Source organism: Polyodon spathula, chromosome 1 (genome assembly GCF_017654505.1).
Source record: "Polyodon spathula isolate WHYD16114869_AA chromosome 1, ASM1765450v1, whole genome shotgun sequence".
NCBI lineage: Eukaryota > Metazoa > Chordata > Actinopteri > Acipenseriformes > Polyodontidae > Polyodon > Polyodon spathula.
In genome coordinates, this window is record NC_054534.1 from 689,975 (window position 1) to 704,122 (window position 14,148).

Below are 14,148 nucleotides of genomic sequence, written 5' to 3' on the forward strand. Positions count from 1 at the left end.
CTGAGAGCGGGCAGCCCTTGGAAGAGGAAGGGAGAGAATGATTTAGCGCTATTATATATACAGATATTATATATATATATATACATATAAACGAGGGGCACCGAAGACACAAGAAAACAAAGCAGCTTATACTGAGCATATGTTGTATTTAAATGTACTTTTATTCTCAGTAAACGGGCTGTAAGTGGTAGTGTCTACTGCCTGTCAACAGCACGGTAAATAATGTGTCATTAATGTTGCTTATAATATTGGGTTTTCAATACTGCCAGTCCGAAGAAGACTTTATTAAGATACAGTATTTACAAACTATATGGGGTTTGTCAACTGGTTCCCGGTTTTTCAAAAGTATATGAAGGCTCGGTGACACAGCCGCCTGTCCAAACCGAAATAACGAGGTGAGTTAATGGAAAAAATGCATTTTAAAAAGGGATGCTACTGGTAGTAAAGAAATTGTACTTAAAATGATTTCGTTTACAAAAACAAAGTTTTTATACTGTTAAAAGATCATGTTAAATATGTACCTGATTTAAAACCTTGCATTGAAACACCGAGCTAATGTGGACACCCAGTGGTCGCTTTAGCATTATATTACTTTATATGCGCTTGGTCTGGTTTTGCCATAACCCTACATTTATTTACTTATTTATTTATGTTAAATTGACTAATGTGCAAGTTCATGTCCAGGTAAATCATACGCAATCAATTCTAATATAAGCAGAGAGTGGCTTCCTGTGACAGTGTGAAACACTCAGGGTAGCGGTTGTTTACTGTGTATTGTTGCGCCTTGAAGGTTAATAGAAACATGTGTGTCTAGAAATAGTCAAGGAAGCTCATTGTTCATTAGGAGACTGGCAGTTTAAGAGTGAGAGAGCCCATTTAATAGCATTGCTCATAATGAGTACCCAGCTTCGGTTCAGTGCTAGGACCAGGAATAAACCCCAGCATAAGAACATAAGAACATAAGAAAGTTTACAAACGAGAGGAGGCCATTCGGCCCATCTTGCTCGTTTGGTTGTTAGTAGCTTATTGATCCCAAAATCTCATCAAGCTTATTGATCCCAAAATCTCATCAAGCAGCATACTTAGCTTTCACTAGGCGTGCAGTTATCAAGTAATATTCCATGCTAGGCTACAGTACGAAGTCGTGTGGTTTCTTTCCTTGATAAGGATTTCACAGGTTTATAGCATCATTTCAGGCAGTTCAGTTAAAGGGTGATGGATTTTGTAGGACCACTAGAATGAGTAGGAAGGCAGTGTTGTGTAGGGACTTACAGGTCAGATCTCCATACATCTCCATACGCTGTGCTGTCTGATTCTGATACGCAGTAACTAAAGGGCCTTACAGTCTTATCACAATGGAGTACATACAATGTAAAAGTGTACACTGTGACTACTGTATGACATGTATTAAGAACTGTGTGTTTTGGACTTGTATTTATTATAGGCTATTAAATGATAATCAACTCGCTATAGTAATTTATGAAGACATGACTTTAGTGTTTCATTTAAATTCACAGGATGTTGCTGAAGGTAGTCTATACCTTGAAATAAAAAAAATAAATAAAAAAAAACCTTTTTTTTCTCCTGTCCCCTCCGTCCGTAACACAAACAAAAACCTGGTTGTTTGAAATAATAATAAAAAAAGGATTGAGTTTCTATTTATTAAGAGAAGTCCAAATTTAATCTGCTACTGAAGCACTTTTGAAAAATGAGCTGAAATAAGTAGATTTAGGAAGAACAAGACAGTTATTGTGAAATGCCCCTTTATATGGTCTTGAAGATGAATATGAAACAGCAGCTGACTGGTATAGTCGCCACTTTTACAGTGACCATGTGTTGTTTTGATTGTGGCATTATTGTGTTTTGTTGTTGTTGTTTTCCTTGAATAGTCAGCGGTCTATTCTACAAGAGATCTTGTCATACTGTTTCTAATAGTTAGTGTCTGCTGTGTGTGTGTGTTTTTTTATTGGTTTTTTTTTTACCAGTTGTCTGGTCTTCATAGACCAGCTGACGTTCAGCATCAGAGGTTGCCCTGCCTGGATTCTCTATACCCACCCCTGCTTTGCATGAGCCAGCAGCTGCCCTGATACAGCACTGCAACTGTGCTGGCTTATCAAAAATTAATATTGCTGTGGGATAGGGTTTCACTAGTCAATAGCCTGAGCTGCAGTCTCACATCACTTTCAGAGTAACATGCACAGCACAAGACTTGGTTAGAGATAAAAGCAAGTAAGTGATTTTTTTTTTGTCAGAATTCAGAGATTATGAATTTGTTTTAAAAATGTAAACCAATAGGAATATCTTATTTATATTTAAACTGTATCTTAATGCAAGGGCCAGGGGGTTAGCAAAGGAGTTGTAAGATTACAGCTTTTTATTCTGTAACAAGGATCAATGAAACTGTAACGCATCCTTATGTCTTGTTACAGTAAATACCCCTACACTAGATCAATGAAAGAATTCCTTGTCTCAAGGAATTTAGTCATGAGGAATGGTTACAGGTGTTAGGCTTCCTGACTGAAGAGGATTAATAAAGTTTAGTAAATTGGATGCTAACAAATCAAACAGACTTTAATAAACAAGTTACAGAGGAATCCAAGTGAAACAAAGTAAGTTCAAGAGTGATCTACAATTGTTTTTTTTAAAGGGGGGATGAAGATATCCAAAAGAGGTAGGCCTATCCTTTTCCTGATCCTGAAGTTTGTCCTTTTTGTTGGCAGCCCTCCTCTTCTCCCGGGTGTTGATGTGAAGATGGCGACGTGTCTGTACGAGTGTCTGAGCGAGGCCGGTCTGCAGCGCTACTACCCTCAGTTCACAGCCCTGGGTGTGCGCTGGCCCCAGCAGCTCTCCCGGGTCACCATGAGTGACTACCCGCAGCTGGGCGTGCACGACATGCAGGACCGCACTCGGCTCTTTGAGCTGGTGCAGATCGTCAAGGCTGTCCAGGGTGACAAGAGTGGAGAGGGTCACGACCCTCACTCCCCCAGGCAGGCCGCACTGACCAGGTCCACTCCCCGCCGGCAACTGGACTTCACCGCCCTGCCCACGAGTGAGCCAGCCGAGCCAAGAGGGTGCCGTCCCTCCTCCTCCTCTGCCTACTTCAAGACAAGCAAGCAAGAGGGCAGGGAGCGCTCGCCCAGGCACACGCTGGCAAGAGGGGACTGGCTTCACAGCAGGCCGGCTGGCAGGTTGGAGGAGGCTTGGGCAGCAGAGGAGGAACAGGTACACCTTGAGAGAAAAACATGCTCCTCCACCTCAGGATACAACTACGGAGTCCCACACTCCACCACTAGGTACCTATTATTACATACCTGTATGTGCCTGACGTACCTGTCTGTTAGCAGCAGTAATGTTGTTCTGGGATTAGGGGTAACATGTTGAATATTTAATTTATTGCATTTTTGCAGTGAAACAAGCCTTTTGACACAGAGCACTTGTCTTGGTACTGGAACATAAATAAATCATATCATAGGAGGGATTGTGTTACGTTGTCAGATGACCTCAGTGTGTGGAACGACCCTGAGAGCGTGTGGTGGCTGGCTGTTTTTCAGGAAGACGAGCTGGGAGTGGGGCCAGGCAGAGTCTGATAGGATCCGTGTGTGTGTGCGGAAGCGGCCGCTGGGAATGCGAGAGGAGCGTCGGGGGGAGGCGGACGTGGTCAGCACCCGGGACAGCAGAACCATTCTCATCCAAGAGAAGAAAGAGGCTGTGGACCTCACCCAGTACATCCTGCAGGTATTTCACTCCACTCCACTCCCACTAGCTAGATTGGTAACTTGTAGGATTTTTGTTTATTTTAATGTACAGTTCTCCTTATTTCGCTAGCTGATTTAAACATCAATCAACAAGAATTAGCTTCCCAACACGTAGACAGACTGTGTACTGCCCTGCACCACAGTCATACAGTGCCCCTTATTATACATGTGCAAGTTCACTGTTTTTGAATACCATTTACCCTCTGTCTCCTTTCTTCAGCATGTGTTTCATTTTGATGCCGTTTTTGACGATGCTTGCTCCAATCAGGATGTGTATATGAAGACAGCCTATCCCCTAATCCAGCATGTCTTCAGTGGGTACGACCCTCCGCTTCCTTTCATTTCCATCTGTTGACATCTTGGGTGCTGTTTGTTTGTCACAGTTTAGAAAGTCAGCCTACAGTACTTACAATGTCACAGACACACATAATTAGTGGTAGAAACAAGACATTGTTCTCTTTATAGTCAAAAGTGCATGGAACCCTTTTCAGCTGTGTAAGAGTGTTACAAGTGCATTCTCAGGTTTAAAGTAGTGTTTAACCTAGGTGAATGTTTCAAAACACTGTCTTTTTCAAACATCATGTACTGTTTACGACAAACTAGATATGCTAGAAGCAGCATATTGTACATGTATATGGCGATGTGTGTAGAGACCAATTTAGGGGTGTTCTTCAGTTTGTGGAGCTGCAGTTACCCATTCCTACTGATTTCCTGTTTCAGGGGGAAGGCTACTTGCTTTGCATATGGACAGACAGGCGCTGGGAAGACGCACACCATGATCGGGACACGGCAGAACCCGGGGCTGTACGCTCTGGCTGCAAAGGACATCTTCCAGCAGCTCGAGGCACTGGAGCCCAGCTGCAACCTCCACGTCTACATCAGCTTCTTCGAGATCTACTGCGGCCAGCTCTACGACCTGCTGGACGGGAAGAAACGGTACCAAGAATCTCCTATAGCAGGAGAAGGCTAGGCCAGTTAAAATTATGTGGCTAGCGGTTAGGGGTGTGTAGCAGAATGTAGCATGTATACACGCTGTGTTTATTTAAGGATTTACACAGATATAGAAATATATAGTGTATACATAAATAAACCTATAAACAAAGACTTTATGGCTTGATCCTAACACTTGTAACAAAACCTTACTGCATATGAGAAATGGGAATGTCAAGCCATTATGGGATTTTCCATGATGGCTTGGTTTGTACAAACTATTTGAGAGTTAAATATACAATTGTATTGTGTCTTCTTGTTTTAGAGATATGCACTACCAGAAACTGGGTTCATGTGTATAGCTTTCAGTAGAGGATGGGGCAGTCAGTTCTTGGGGTTTGTGGGCTCTGTGGCATTGTGCAGTAACCTGAAGCTGCTGTTCTCTCTCCTCTCCAGGCTGTTTGCCAGGGAGGATGGGAAGCATGTGGTGCAGATAGTGGGGCTGCGAGAGGAGAGAGTGGCAGGGGTGGACGCGCTGCTGGAGGTAATCCCTTTCTGTTGTCTCCATCAACACTAAATACCATGGGATCTCAATTGTTATTTCATGCTCTGTACTTTTTAGCTCTATTTTAGCTTCAGCTTTCAGGGTTTACAGCTAGAGTTGTTGATTTTTGTTTTTTTCTTGATCAGTGGATGTCGAATAAAGTTTGTATTTGACAGAGTGTATGTGCTGTAGTCCAATTTGTTCAATTCAAACATCACATCAATAACACTAGTGTTCAATTTAGAAAAACTAATGCAAACTATATCAATTAAATAACAAATGTGTTTTTGGGGGTGGAAGACATGTGTTGTCATTGAATGTGTAGTTCCTTTCAGTATTTATGACTTCAAAATAGAAAATCCGACCCCACCAGAGCGCCATCTATATACATGTAGATATATTGCTTGCTTGCTATGAGCCGATACGCTGTTGCTGTTGCTCACCTCTCTGTGCGGACTGGAAGAGGGTAAGTGGCAGCTGTTTGAGCAGTGTTTATGCCCCCTGTGTGAGCAGGTGATCTCGTGGGGCAGTAAGGAGCGCAGCACGGGAGCCAGTGGGGTGAACGCAGACTCCTCTCGCTCACACGCCATCATCCAGGTACAGATCAAGGACTCTGCCGCCAGGGTGCACGGGAGGTAAGAGACCCTTTCCAAAGGCACTGTCACAGACACGGAGGGCACATACTCACATTGAAGTTTCATTGTATTTTACCCACCAAGATGATTTAAAAATTATTTATAAAAAAATAACTATTATTATTATTATTTTTGAAATAATTTTTGTCAACATTTCAAAGGGCATATAGTCACATTATTTATCCACCAAGGACCACATTTTCCCTTTTTTTGTCATAGAAATATAACAACTCAGAATATTGCCTGCATGAGAAGTTTGTAATCTTAACGTGTTAAAGTGCTTTAAAAAAATTATTGTATTGTTTGATTTGTAAGCTCTTTGGTCAGAAATGAACCTCTGTGATTGAAAGATGTAGTTTGCAGGGAGTCACTAATATCCTACCTTCTGCTTTTTATCGAGCTAGCAGCTTGTGTGTCTCACAGCTGGCGTGTTTGACATTATCAATGAAGCTGCGTTTCTCTGCTCTCTCTTGGTCACAGGATTTCTTTTATTGATCTGGCAGGCAGCGAGAGGGCGGCTGATGCCAGGGACCCTGACAAACAGACCAAGATGGAGGGAGCCGAAATTAACCAGAGCCTGTTAGCTGTGAGTGAGTTCATTCCGTTTTCCTCTGCAGCCTGTTTAAATACTAAAAACTAAAAACCTGGGAGTTCGAGGAGGTGGAAATAGTACGCAGACAATGTTCCCTTTAGAATCGGAACACAAAGTAACTGAAATAACAAACATGTATTTACTGTTTCACTTATTGCACTGTAGATCATAAATCCATTTCATAATGTGGAGCGTTATTTAGAAAGTCAATAAAATAACAAGAATTAATCTTAACAGACAATGTTCCCTTTAGAATCGGAACACAAAGTAACTGAAATAACAAACATATATTTACTGTTTCACTTATTGCACTGTAGATCATAAATCCATTTCATAATGTGGAGCGTTATTTAGAAAGTCAGTAAAATAACAAGAATTAATCTTAACAGGCAGGGTTTTAGTAGTTAGTTCTTACTGCATATATTTGCTGATTAATTTCTGACTGCGTGAGCCTCTTTGCATCAAAAGTCTGTTCCCACGATATGGCTGTGTCACAAAGACGGCTGTAGTGGGTGACGTCAGACCAGAACCAGGAACCAACAAATAAACAACAGAGAGGTGGAGTTTGGTGAAGCTGAGCGATTGTTTGCGCTCAGCATTTAATAGTTAAACAGACAGAAAATAAAAGGTTGTAAGACAAACAAAACACAGGACACGGCACTCGTAGCCAAAACAAAGAGAAAAACAAAAAGGACTACACAGACAAACACAGTGAGTTGCTATTATGATAGCTATTATTACCTCTGTCTCCAATCCCATTCTCCACTCACCGAACACACAACCCTGAATGAGTGAAAACATGCTGCTTTTATGCAGCTGTACCGAGACTCGATTGCTAATCAGTCATTCAGTCTCGGTACAACTGCACGTGAATTAATAAGTGCAATTCCCTCTGCTCACATATTATTACATTTTACCTGCACGTGAAGTGCTGCGCAATCCTCGTGCCTAAATACAAATATACATTTTAAACACTTGTGCTCGTAACCCATATTACATCCCGTGTACCAATGACTGTACACCAACATTAACACACTACACGCAACGTACAACACAGACATACATACAGGGACGGGGCAACATTGCCACAGGCTGCTATCGTTTTCATTCACAAAGTAATTATCCTGAATACTGTCAGACCAAATGCCACTAAAATTAGTTCTAATCCCACACATACAGTGGGTACACATTCATACATGTTTGCAATTTAATCAACTGGGTATTTTGAAGCTTTTCCATGTCAGTTATTATTAAAACTAAATTATTTTAAAACATCTATATGATAAGATACATATGGTTAGATACAGCTGTGCAGTAACAAAGGAGTGTGTTTTGTTCCTCAGCTGAAGGAGTGTATTCGAGCTCTGGACCAGGAACACGCTCATACGCCATTCAGACAGAGCAAACTGACCCAGGTAACTGCCGCTCCCATCCTGGTGTAAAACCCTTGCTTGACTCGATAGATGGTTTATCCACATCCCCACCCATCATTAAAACAGCATGTCCACAAATACAAACTGAAACATCATTAATATTACAAGAAGGGTCTCCCAGCTCACTGACAGGGTTATGCCATTTCTCATGTAAATTTGTATTTATAGAATTTCGGTAACACTGCCTGTGAAATTCCAGTAAAGCATATTACTGTAAATATCATTAACAGATAGCAAAAAACTGAGAAGAGAAATAAAGCTAACCTGTTTAACTGCGTTTGAATTGTAAAGTCACAGGCATAGTGAATACGACAGAGAGGTGAGGTGCTTTATGTCATGTACATTTTTATTTTTTAATTCAGGGTTTTCATTTCTTACCTGTTTAGTATCACACAGCCTGTTTTATAAAGAAGCACATCCCTAGTATCTTATTTGTGCACTTTGTGAAGTGGCTGTAAGAAAACAAGGCCTACTTTCCTTAATATTTCCCAGAGACACTGAGAGGGTAAGCACCAAACAAATAATTTCAAGACACAGTAATCCGGTTTTATTAACATACAGGTAAAGTTATACAGAGAAATTTACAACTACTAGAGTATATGAACTAGAGTATATAGAGTAACAGATAATGTTAATACTTGGCTGCTAGATCTGGACAGTTGGTGATGTCAGCTCTCTTCTCTCTTTTCCAACTGTGCTGAGTTTAATAGTGTAACAATACATAGAACCTACCCCCACAGCCTCTACTTGCCACAACCCACACATTCCCCAGACAAGAGGAGGGAGGTCCTCTACTTATCTCTCTCTTCTCCAACACAGATCCCGACTTGTCAAGCAGTCAGCAACTCCCCACTTAACAAAGAACAGATGTCTCCTCTCGCAACAGTTCTGAGACATTGCATGTTTAGAAGAATTTCATTTCTCAGCAAGAAAGAGTTAGTCAATGAAATGATTATGAAAAGTATATTAAAATACTAAAATGGTTAAAAGTACTAGATTTTACGTGACCTTTTCAATTTGGAGAATTATGAAATGTTCACTTTTAAAAGCATTGAATGCTGTTGTGATTCTTTTTGTATGTTCTTCTCCAGGTACTGAAAGACTCATTTATTGGAAATTCAAAGACCTGTATGATTGCTAACATCTCACCCAGCCACATAGCCACAGAACACACTCTTAACACTTTACGTTACGCAGACAGGTAAGCACAGCTCTGTGCTGTCTTCTTTACTTTCAGTATAAAACCTGCGAGACTGTGCCACTACAGTAACATGGCTGTAAACCACTAGCATATATATCGACATGGTACCCGTCCCTTGAAGCTCCCAAAGAGGCACGAAGTACGTTCGCATTACTTTTGTTTACATTATTTTTTATTCTGTAAGGGTTAAGGAGCTGAAGAGAGGAGTGAAACATTCCCCAGGTCACCTTTACAAAGCAGGCAGGCCAGTGGGAAGCCCGTCTCCAAAACGCAACAAGAACTCCTGCTGGGAGACGAACTCGCCTAAGAATGTGAAGCTCTTGGGGGACAGAGTAGTGAAGCAGTCTGCTCAGCCGCAGCTGAGACCTACCCAGGATCTCTTCCAGCCGAGCAGAGTCCTCCTCTGCTCCACACCAAAGGAGGAGGCTGTGACTACCTGGAGGACCCAAGGGACTGTGAAGGAGGCCTGGATGGAGCAGACAACCCCTGTGATGGGGACATTGAGAGGGGGCAGAAGAAGGGAAGATGTGGCAGAACTAGGGTCCGGAGCACATGCAGGTAGAAGAACTGACTCTTGCGCAAAGACAGATTTTATTAAAGGGCATTACACAAAAGTCAATGCGACAGCAGCTCAGAAATTACAGGGAGCGATGCCTGTTTTAAAGAAAACTGTTACCAGAGAGAGATCCGGGGACCGTTCCTCTGTCCATTGGGCACGGGAGGAGAATCAGAGTGGACTGGGCCCCCAGCAGTCAGATGCCAGCTACGCAGATATGTACCGAGAGCAGAAGGAGCGGGAGCGGCACCTGAGAATCTACCACCATCAGCTGCAGCAGCTCCAGCCACCTCCCATACTGCAGCAGATGCTGCCCTATCAACCCCTGGAGAGCCTGCTAGCTCTCTACAGGGCAGAGGCGATGGGAGCAGCACAGGGGCAGGATACAAACAGTAAGAGTTACCAGAGGCGTGGTCTAGGGGAGACAGTACAAGAGAGGAGAAACAGCAGCAGCAGCCAGGGTTCTCTCACGCACCTCAGGGTTGGGGGTGCTGAGAGCAGCAGAGCTAGCGGTGGGGGTAGCCACAGTGATGGCAGTCATGATTCCTTCGTCTTCCTTCCCAGCGCAAAGCCGACAACCCTCTGGAGCAATGCTGACCACCTGGAGAACGCAGAACAGTCCAATAGAGGAGATGAGCACGTTTTTCCAGGAAGAGATCTTGGATACCAGGAAGATAACTACAGGTTCAGAGAATGCTTCAAATACCAAGGAGAGTGTGATCGAGAGCAGAGATATGGAGAAGATTATGAGTTTGGACAGAGTGGGGAAAGGGAAGACAGAGACCTAGATGATCTGGCATTCTGTGAGAGCTGGAAGCTGGAGAGTGAGCACTGGGAGGACCAGGCTAAAGACTGCCCCAACCACGCTGAGTGGAACTCAGAGGAAGATTATGCCAGCTACAGGTCGTGCAGCGACAACAGGGCAGAGAAACCCTGCTGCCAAGAGGAGGATCACAGCTTCCCAGAGGACAATTTCAACAACCTGTCGGCTGATCAAAAGCAGATTAACTCATTCGTCATGCAAGATGGGCTAGAAGTGAGTGCAGTAGCCTCTGTGCCACCTCTTCAGGAAACGTGCTCCAATATACCACCAACCGGGACCGGCTTTGCCAAATCAGAAATGGGGAGTTTGATGGGAATTGTTGGACCAACATCTGTAGCAGGTATGGACAATAAACCTGATTCCCAGCCCTTCTCAGAGACAGCAAATCAAGTTGAGATGCACGATTCTAAAGATTCTTCGTCAGGGATGATGGACCCCCTAACGGTATCCCTCCTGGACATTGAAAGGACGGCCGCTTCAGATTCTGTTTTCCACTGCGGTCCCTTGACTCCCGACAGACTTCTTGCTCAGGGAGGGACATACACGCCAAAGTATTCTAGGGAAGGGGCACCCGAGGGAGTGGCTGTAAATCCAGAATCCTCTCTGGAGCCATCCCCAAGGTCAGAGAGGAGCTGGAAGCCAGAATCTGCAGCACCAGAGCAGCAGAGGGGGCAGTTATACCTGAAACCTGGCCTGGACACAACCATTTCCTCTATTAATGGTGAGCTAGTTTTTAAGTACACATTTTATCTGGTGATTTAAAGAAAGGAGATTCTGGGTCCAGATCTTGTGTATTGTTGTATAGCTCATGATTTTTATTTTTTTGTTTTGGTTGACAGAGATATAGTGGAAGATATCTGAAGTGATATAACAACGGACGCCTCCACTATATCCCTGTGAGGAGGAAAATTAAGCCACAATTTTGCTTCACTGTGAAGTTTACAAAAATGGTGCTTGTCGTGTGGTGGTTCTTTATCTTGACTTTAAACCTTGCTGCATTCATTTAAATATCTTAGGATAAACCTTAGTGAATAAAGGAACAACTAAACTGAATGCAGTTACATAAAGTAAACTTTTGGTTGAAACCCTATTGGCTAATACAATGTCACATAATTTGTGCTATTGCCCACAAACCGGCCAAAAGTTACACTAGCGGTTATTAGTAATATTGACTACAGTTTTCACCTTATAGTGGAAAACAGCCCCTTTTGGTGTTGAGAGAGCAACTTCCAGTGAGCAATAAAGACTGTCAGTTTGGGTATTATTTCCCACTGACTGTTGTTTTTGTCAGCACTCAGGGAAATAGTTTTCAATCATAAGACTCCACGTCCGTTAGTAATCTGTTTTTTTCTGTTTCAGGCTCTCCCCAGGGTTTTGTGACCATCAATGATACATTTGGACTAGAAGTGGAACCGGAGTCACTGGGACAAGGCATAGTCCTAGGGAACAAAGAGAAGCCCTCCCAAAACTTGATCACTAGTACAGGCAGCTTCAGTAAGAGCCTACTCAGCACTTCAGAGGGCTCAAGCAGCAGGCACTACCAGCCCTGCGCAGGAGGCTGTGTAAGTGGCAATGGTGAGACTAAAGAACAAGGAGATGCCACAAACAAGAGTAGCTGTCTCTACACTGCACCTCCAGAGAGCTACTACTGGAGGGCCCCAGAGACAACTGTCCTCACTTTGCTGTCAAAACTGCAGGACCAGGCTGAGTACGTTTCTGTTTTACTTTTGTTGGAAAGTTTGAGAATCTACAAGCTTGACTCCATCCTGACCTTTTTAGATTCTGAAATATAGGAGTAGAACCGATGATCCATTATGGACATGCACAACAGAAATAGGTCAAGACAGCCATTATAAATAGACACATCTTCTATGTTTGCTTTTCTCAAAGCTGGAGAACAATTGATGACATTTGGATAATTTGTGCTGTTCAACTTCCAGAAATCCCAAAACTAGGAGAGTGCATTCCCTGCTGATATCAGGGGCTGCCATTTTATTACTATCCTGTCAGTGAAGCCCAAGCTGTTACCAGGGATCTTTTCACAGTTTGTTGTGTTATTGATAAGAACCAAGACTTCTTAGTCAAATATTGGTGCCTTAGTGTCTGGCAACATTTATTTTTAAACATTAATGTTAGGAGAGACTGTAAGTCGCCTTGGATAAAGGTGCCTGCTAAATAATAATAAATAATAATAATAATAATAATAATAATAATAATAATAGACATTTATTGTATCTTATAATAATCTTTTTCAAAGTATTGTCATATGTATGATTTAACTTTCATATAAATGTCATATGATCTGTACTGCTTCCTGTGTTGTCCATAACTTTAAGCACTCGATTATAGGACACACAGAGGTACTGACACACTGTGTCAAGCCTGATCAGTGGTTGAGGGACTGGGTTAACCAAGCCCTTTGTCAAATGATTCTAGTCGTCAGTCACACAGCTGTGGGTTGGTAAGGATCAGAGTGAGCAAAGTGGTCCTAATGCTTGTGATGGTTGATTCCCAGGAGGCTGGTTGTCCAGACACACTGTGAAGAGATGGAGGAGATGGACACTCTGAGGCAGAGGGAGGAGGCTCTACTGAGTCAGCTGCCAGGATTGGTAAGAGTCCTGGCGCCTCCTTATATCATTTTGGTCAGTGGTTCAGTTAGGATTTCACCACTCCCTTTTACCACAATTGTAGGCATCTTTCATAGTAACTGTTAAGAGCACATCCTCTTCTCTAATAAGGTGTAAGGTTGCTGGGGTCCCTGGTAAAGGCATGTCCATGTTGAGTGCAGGGTGAGTTATACAGTCAGGGTAGTGCAGCTTTGAGTCCACCTTCACTGGGGATTCCTGGGTGTAAAGAGGCAATTGACTTGGTTGTGGGATTGGAGGACACTCACTGACCTTAATTAAGTCCTCCTCAGTAGTGAAGTACATAATTAAAACATTCTAAAGCTGGTACAAAAAGAAGAGTAAAACAGGTAAAAAAAAAAAAAACGGGGAACTCCTAAATTATAATATATATAAATATGATTAGGTTATTTGCTTCTATCTAGGTGAAGGTTAACTACTTCTGTCTCTCCCTCTGTCTCCCCAGGACTTCACAGACTATGCTCTGAAGCTGGAGGAAATCATGGTGCAGAAAGCCAATTGTATACGCAGCATCCGGGCTCAGCTCCAACTCTACCTCACCTACCCAGGGGCTGGGGGCCCTTAACCAGCCTGGGACCCTCTGGCTCTGTGTGAATCCAGCTCACAGCCCCTGCACGGTGCATCAGTGTGTCGCACACATATTTGGTGTTCTAATCTAGTATACGTAGTGAACACCTTTTACAACCTAAAGTGTGTATAATCAGTCGTACAACTCAGTCGCTGCTCAGGAAGTTAGATGTACTTTGTTTATATTTATAATTATTTTCCCTATTAATTTCTGTGTCTGATATGATCAATGAGTAATGTATTGTGTGTGTGTGTGTGTGTGTCTATATATATATATATATATATAGACACACACACACACACACAGCTCTGGAAAAAATTAAGAGACCACTGCAAAATTATCAGTTTCTCTGGTTTTACTATTTATAGGTATGTGTTTGGGTAAAATGAACATTTTTGTTTTATTCTTAAACTACTGACAACATTTCTCCCAAATTCCAAATAAAAATATTGTCATTTAGAGCATT

The 14,148-nt window shown here is 42.5% G+C and overlaps 2 protein-coding genes across 3 annotated transcripts in view; one reads left to right on the forward strand and one right to left on the reverse strand.

Annotated features, from left to right (window-relative positions):
- LOC121304874 (kinesin-like protein KIF24) lies at positions 1 to 13,985 on the forward strand. Of its 2 annotated transcripts, XM_041236408.1 has the most exons (14): positions 1 to 395; positions 2,721 to 3,293; positions 3,552 to 3,735; positions 3,976 to 4,073; positions 4,476 to 4,691; positions 5,142 to 5,229; positions 5,743 to 5,864; positions 6,345 to 6,450; positions 7,800 to 7,871; positions 8,981 to 9,090; positions 9,275 to 11,190; positions 11,829 to 12,177; positions 12,985 to 13,078; positions 13,560 to 13,985. In XM_041236408.1, the coding sequence occupies exons 2-14, from the start codon at positions 2,752 to 2,754 to the stop codon at positions 13,677 to 13,679; spliced, it is 4,017 nt and encodes a 1,338-aa protein (XP_041092342.1). In that variant the 5' UTR covers positions 1 to 395; positions 2,721 to 2,751; the 3' UTR covers positions 13,680 to 13,985. The 2 variants fall into 2 exon arrangements, with proteins under 2 accessions (XP_041092342.1, XP_041092261.1); XM_041236327.1 differs by lacking the exon at positions 1 to 395 and having other exon boundaries at positions 2,338 to 3,293.
- Positions 13,051 to 14,148, reverse strand: part of LOC121305010 (ubiquitin-associated protein 1-like) — a 20,885-nt gene continuing 19,787 nt past the window's right edge. Inside the window, exon 7 of the mRNA XM_041236525.1 lies at positions 13,051 to 13,312. Coding sequence (XP_041092459.1) covers positions 13,133 to 13,312 — 180 coding nt within the window. The 3' untranslated portion in view covers positions 13,051 to 13,132. The remainder of the gene's footprint in view (positions 13,313 to 14,148) is intronic.

Excerpts from the sequence above, each read along its gene's own strand:
- LOC121304874 (XM_041236327.1), top strand. The coding sequence starts at position 2,653 with ATGAAGATATCCAAAAGAGGTAGGCCTATCCTTTTCCTGATCCTGAAG. Across the intron at positions 6,451-7,799 it reads TTAACCAGAGCCTGTTAGCT|CTGAAGGAGTGTATTCGAGC; the intron begins GTGAGTGAGTTC and ends TTTGTTCCTCAG. Across the intron at positions 7,872-8,980 it reads GACAGAGCAAACTGACCCAG|GTACTGAAAGACTCATTTAT; the intron begins GTAACTGCCGCT and ends GTTCTTCTCCAG.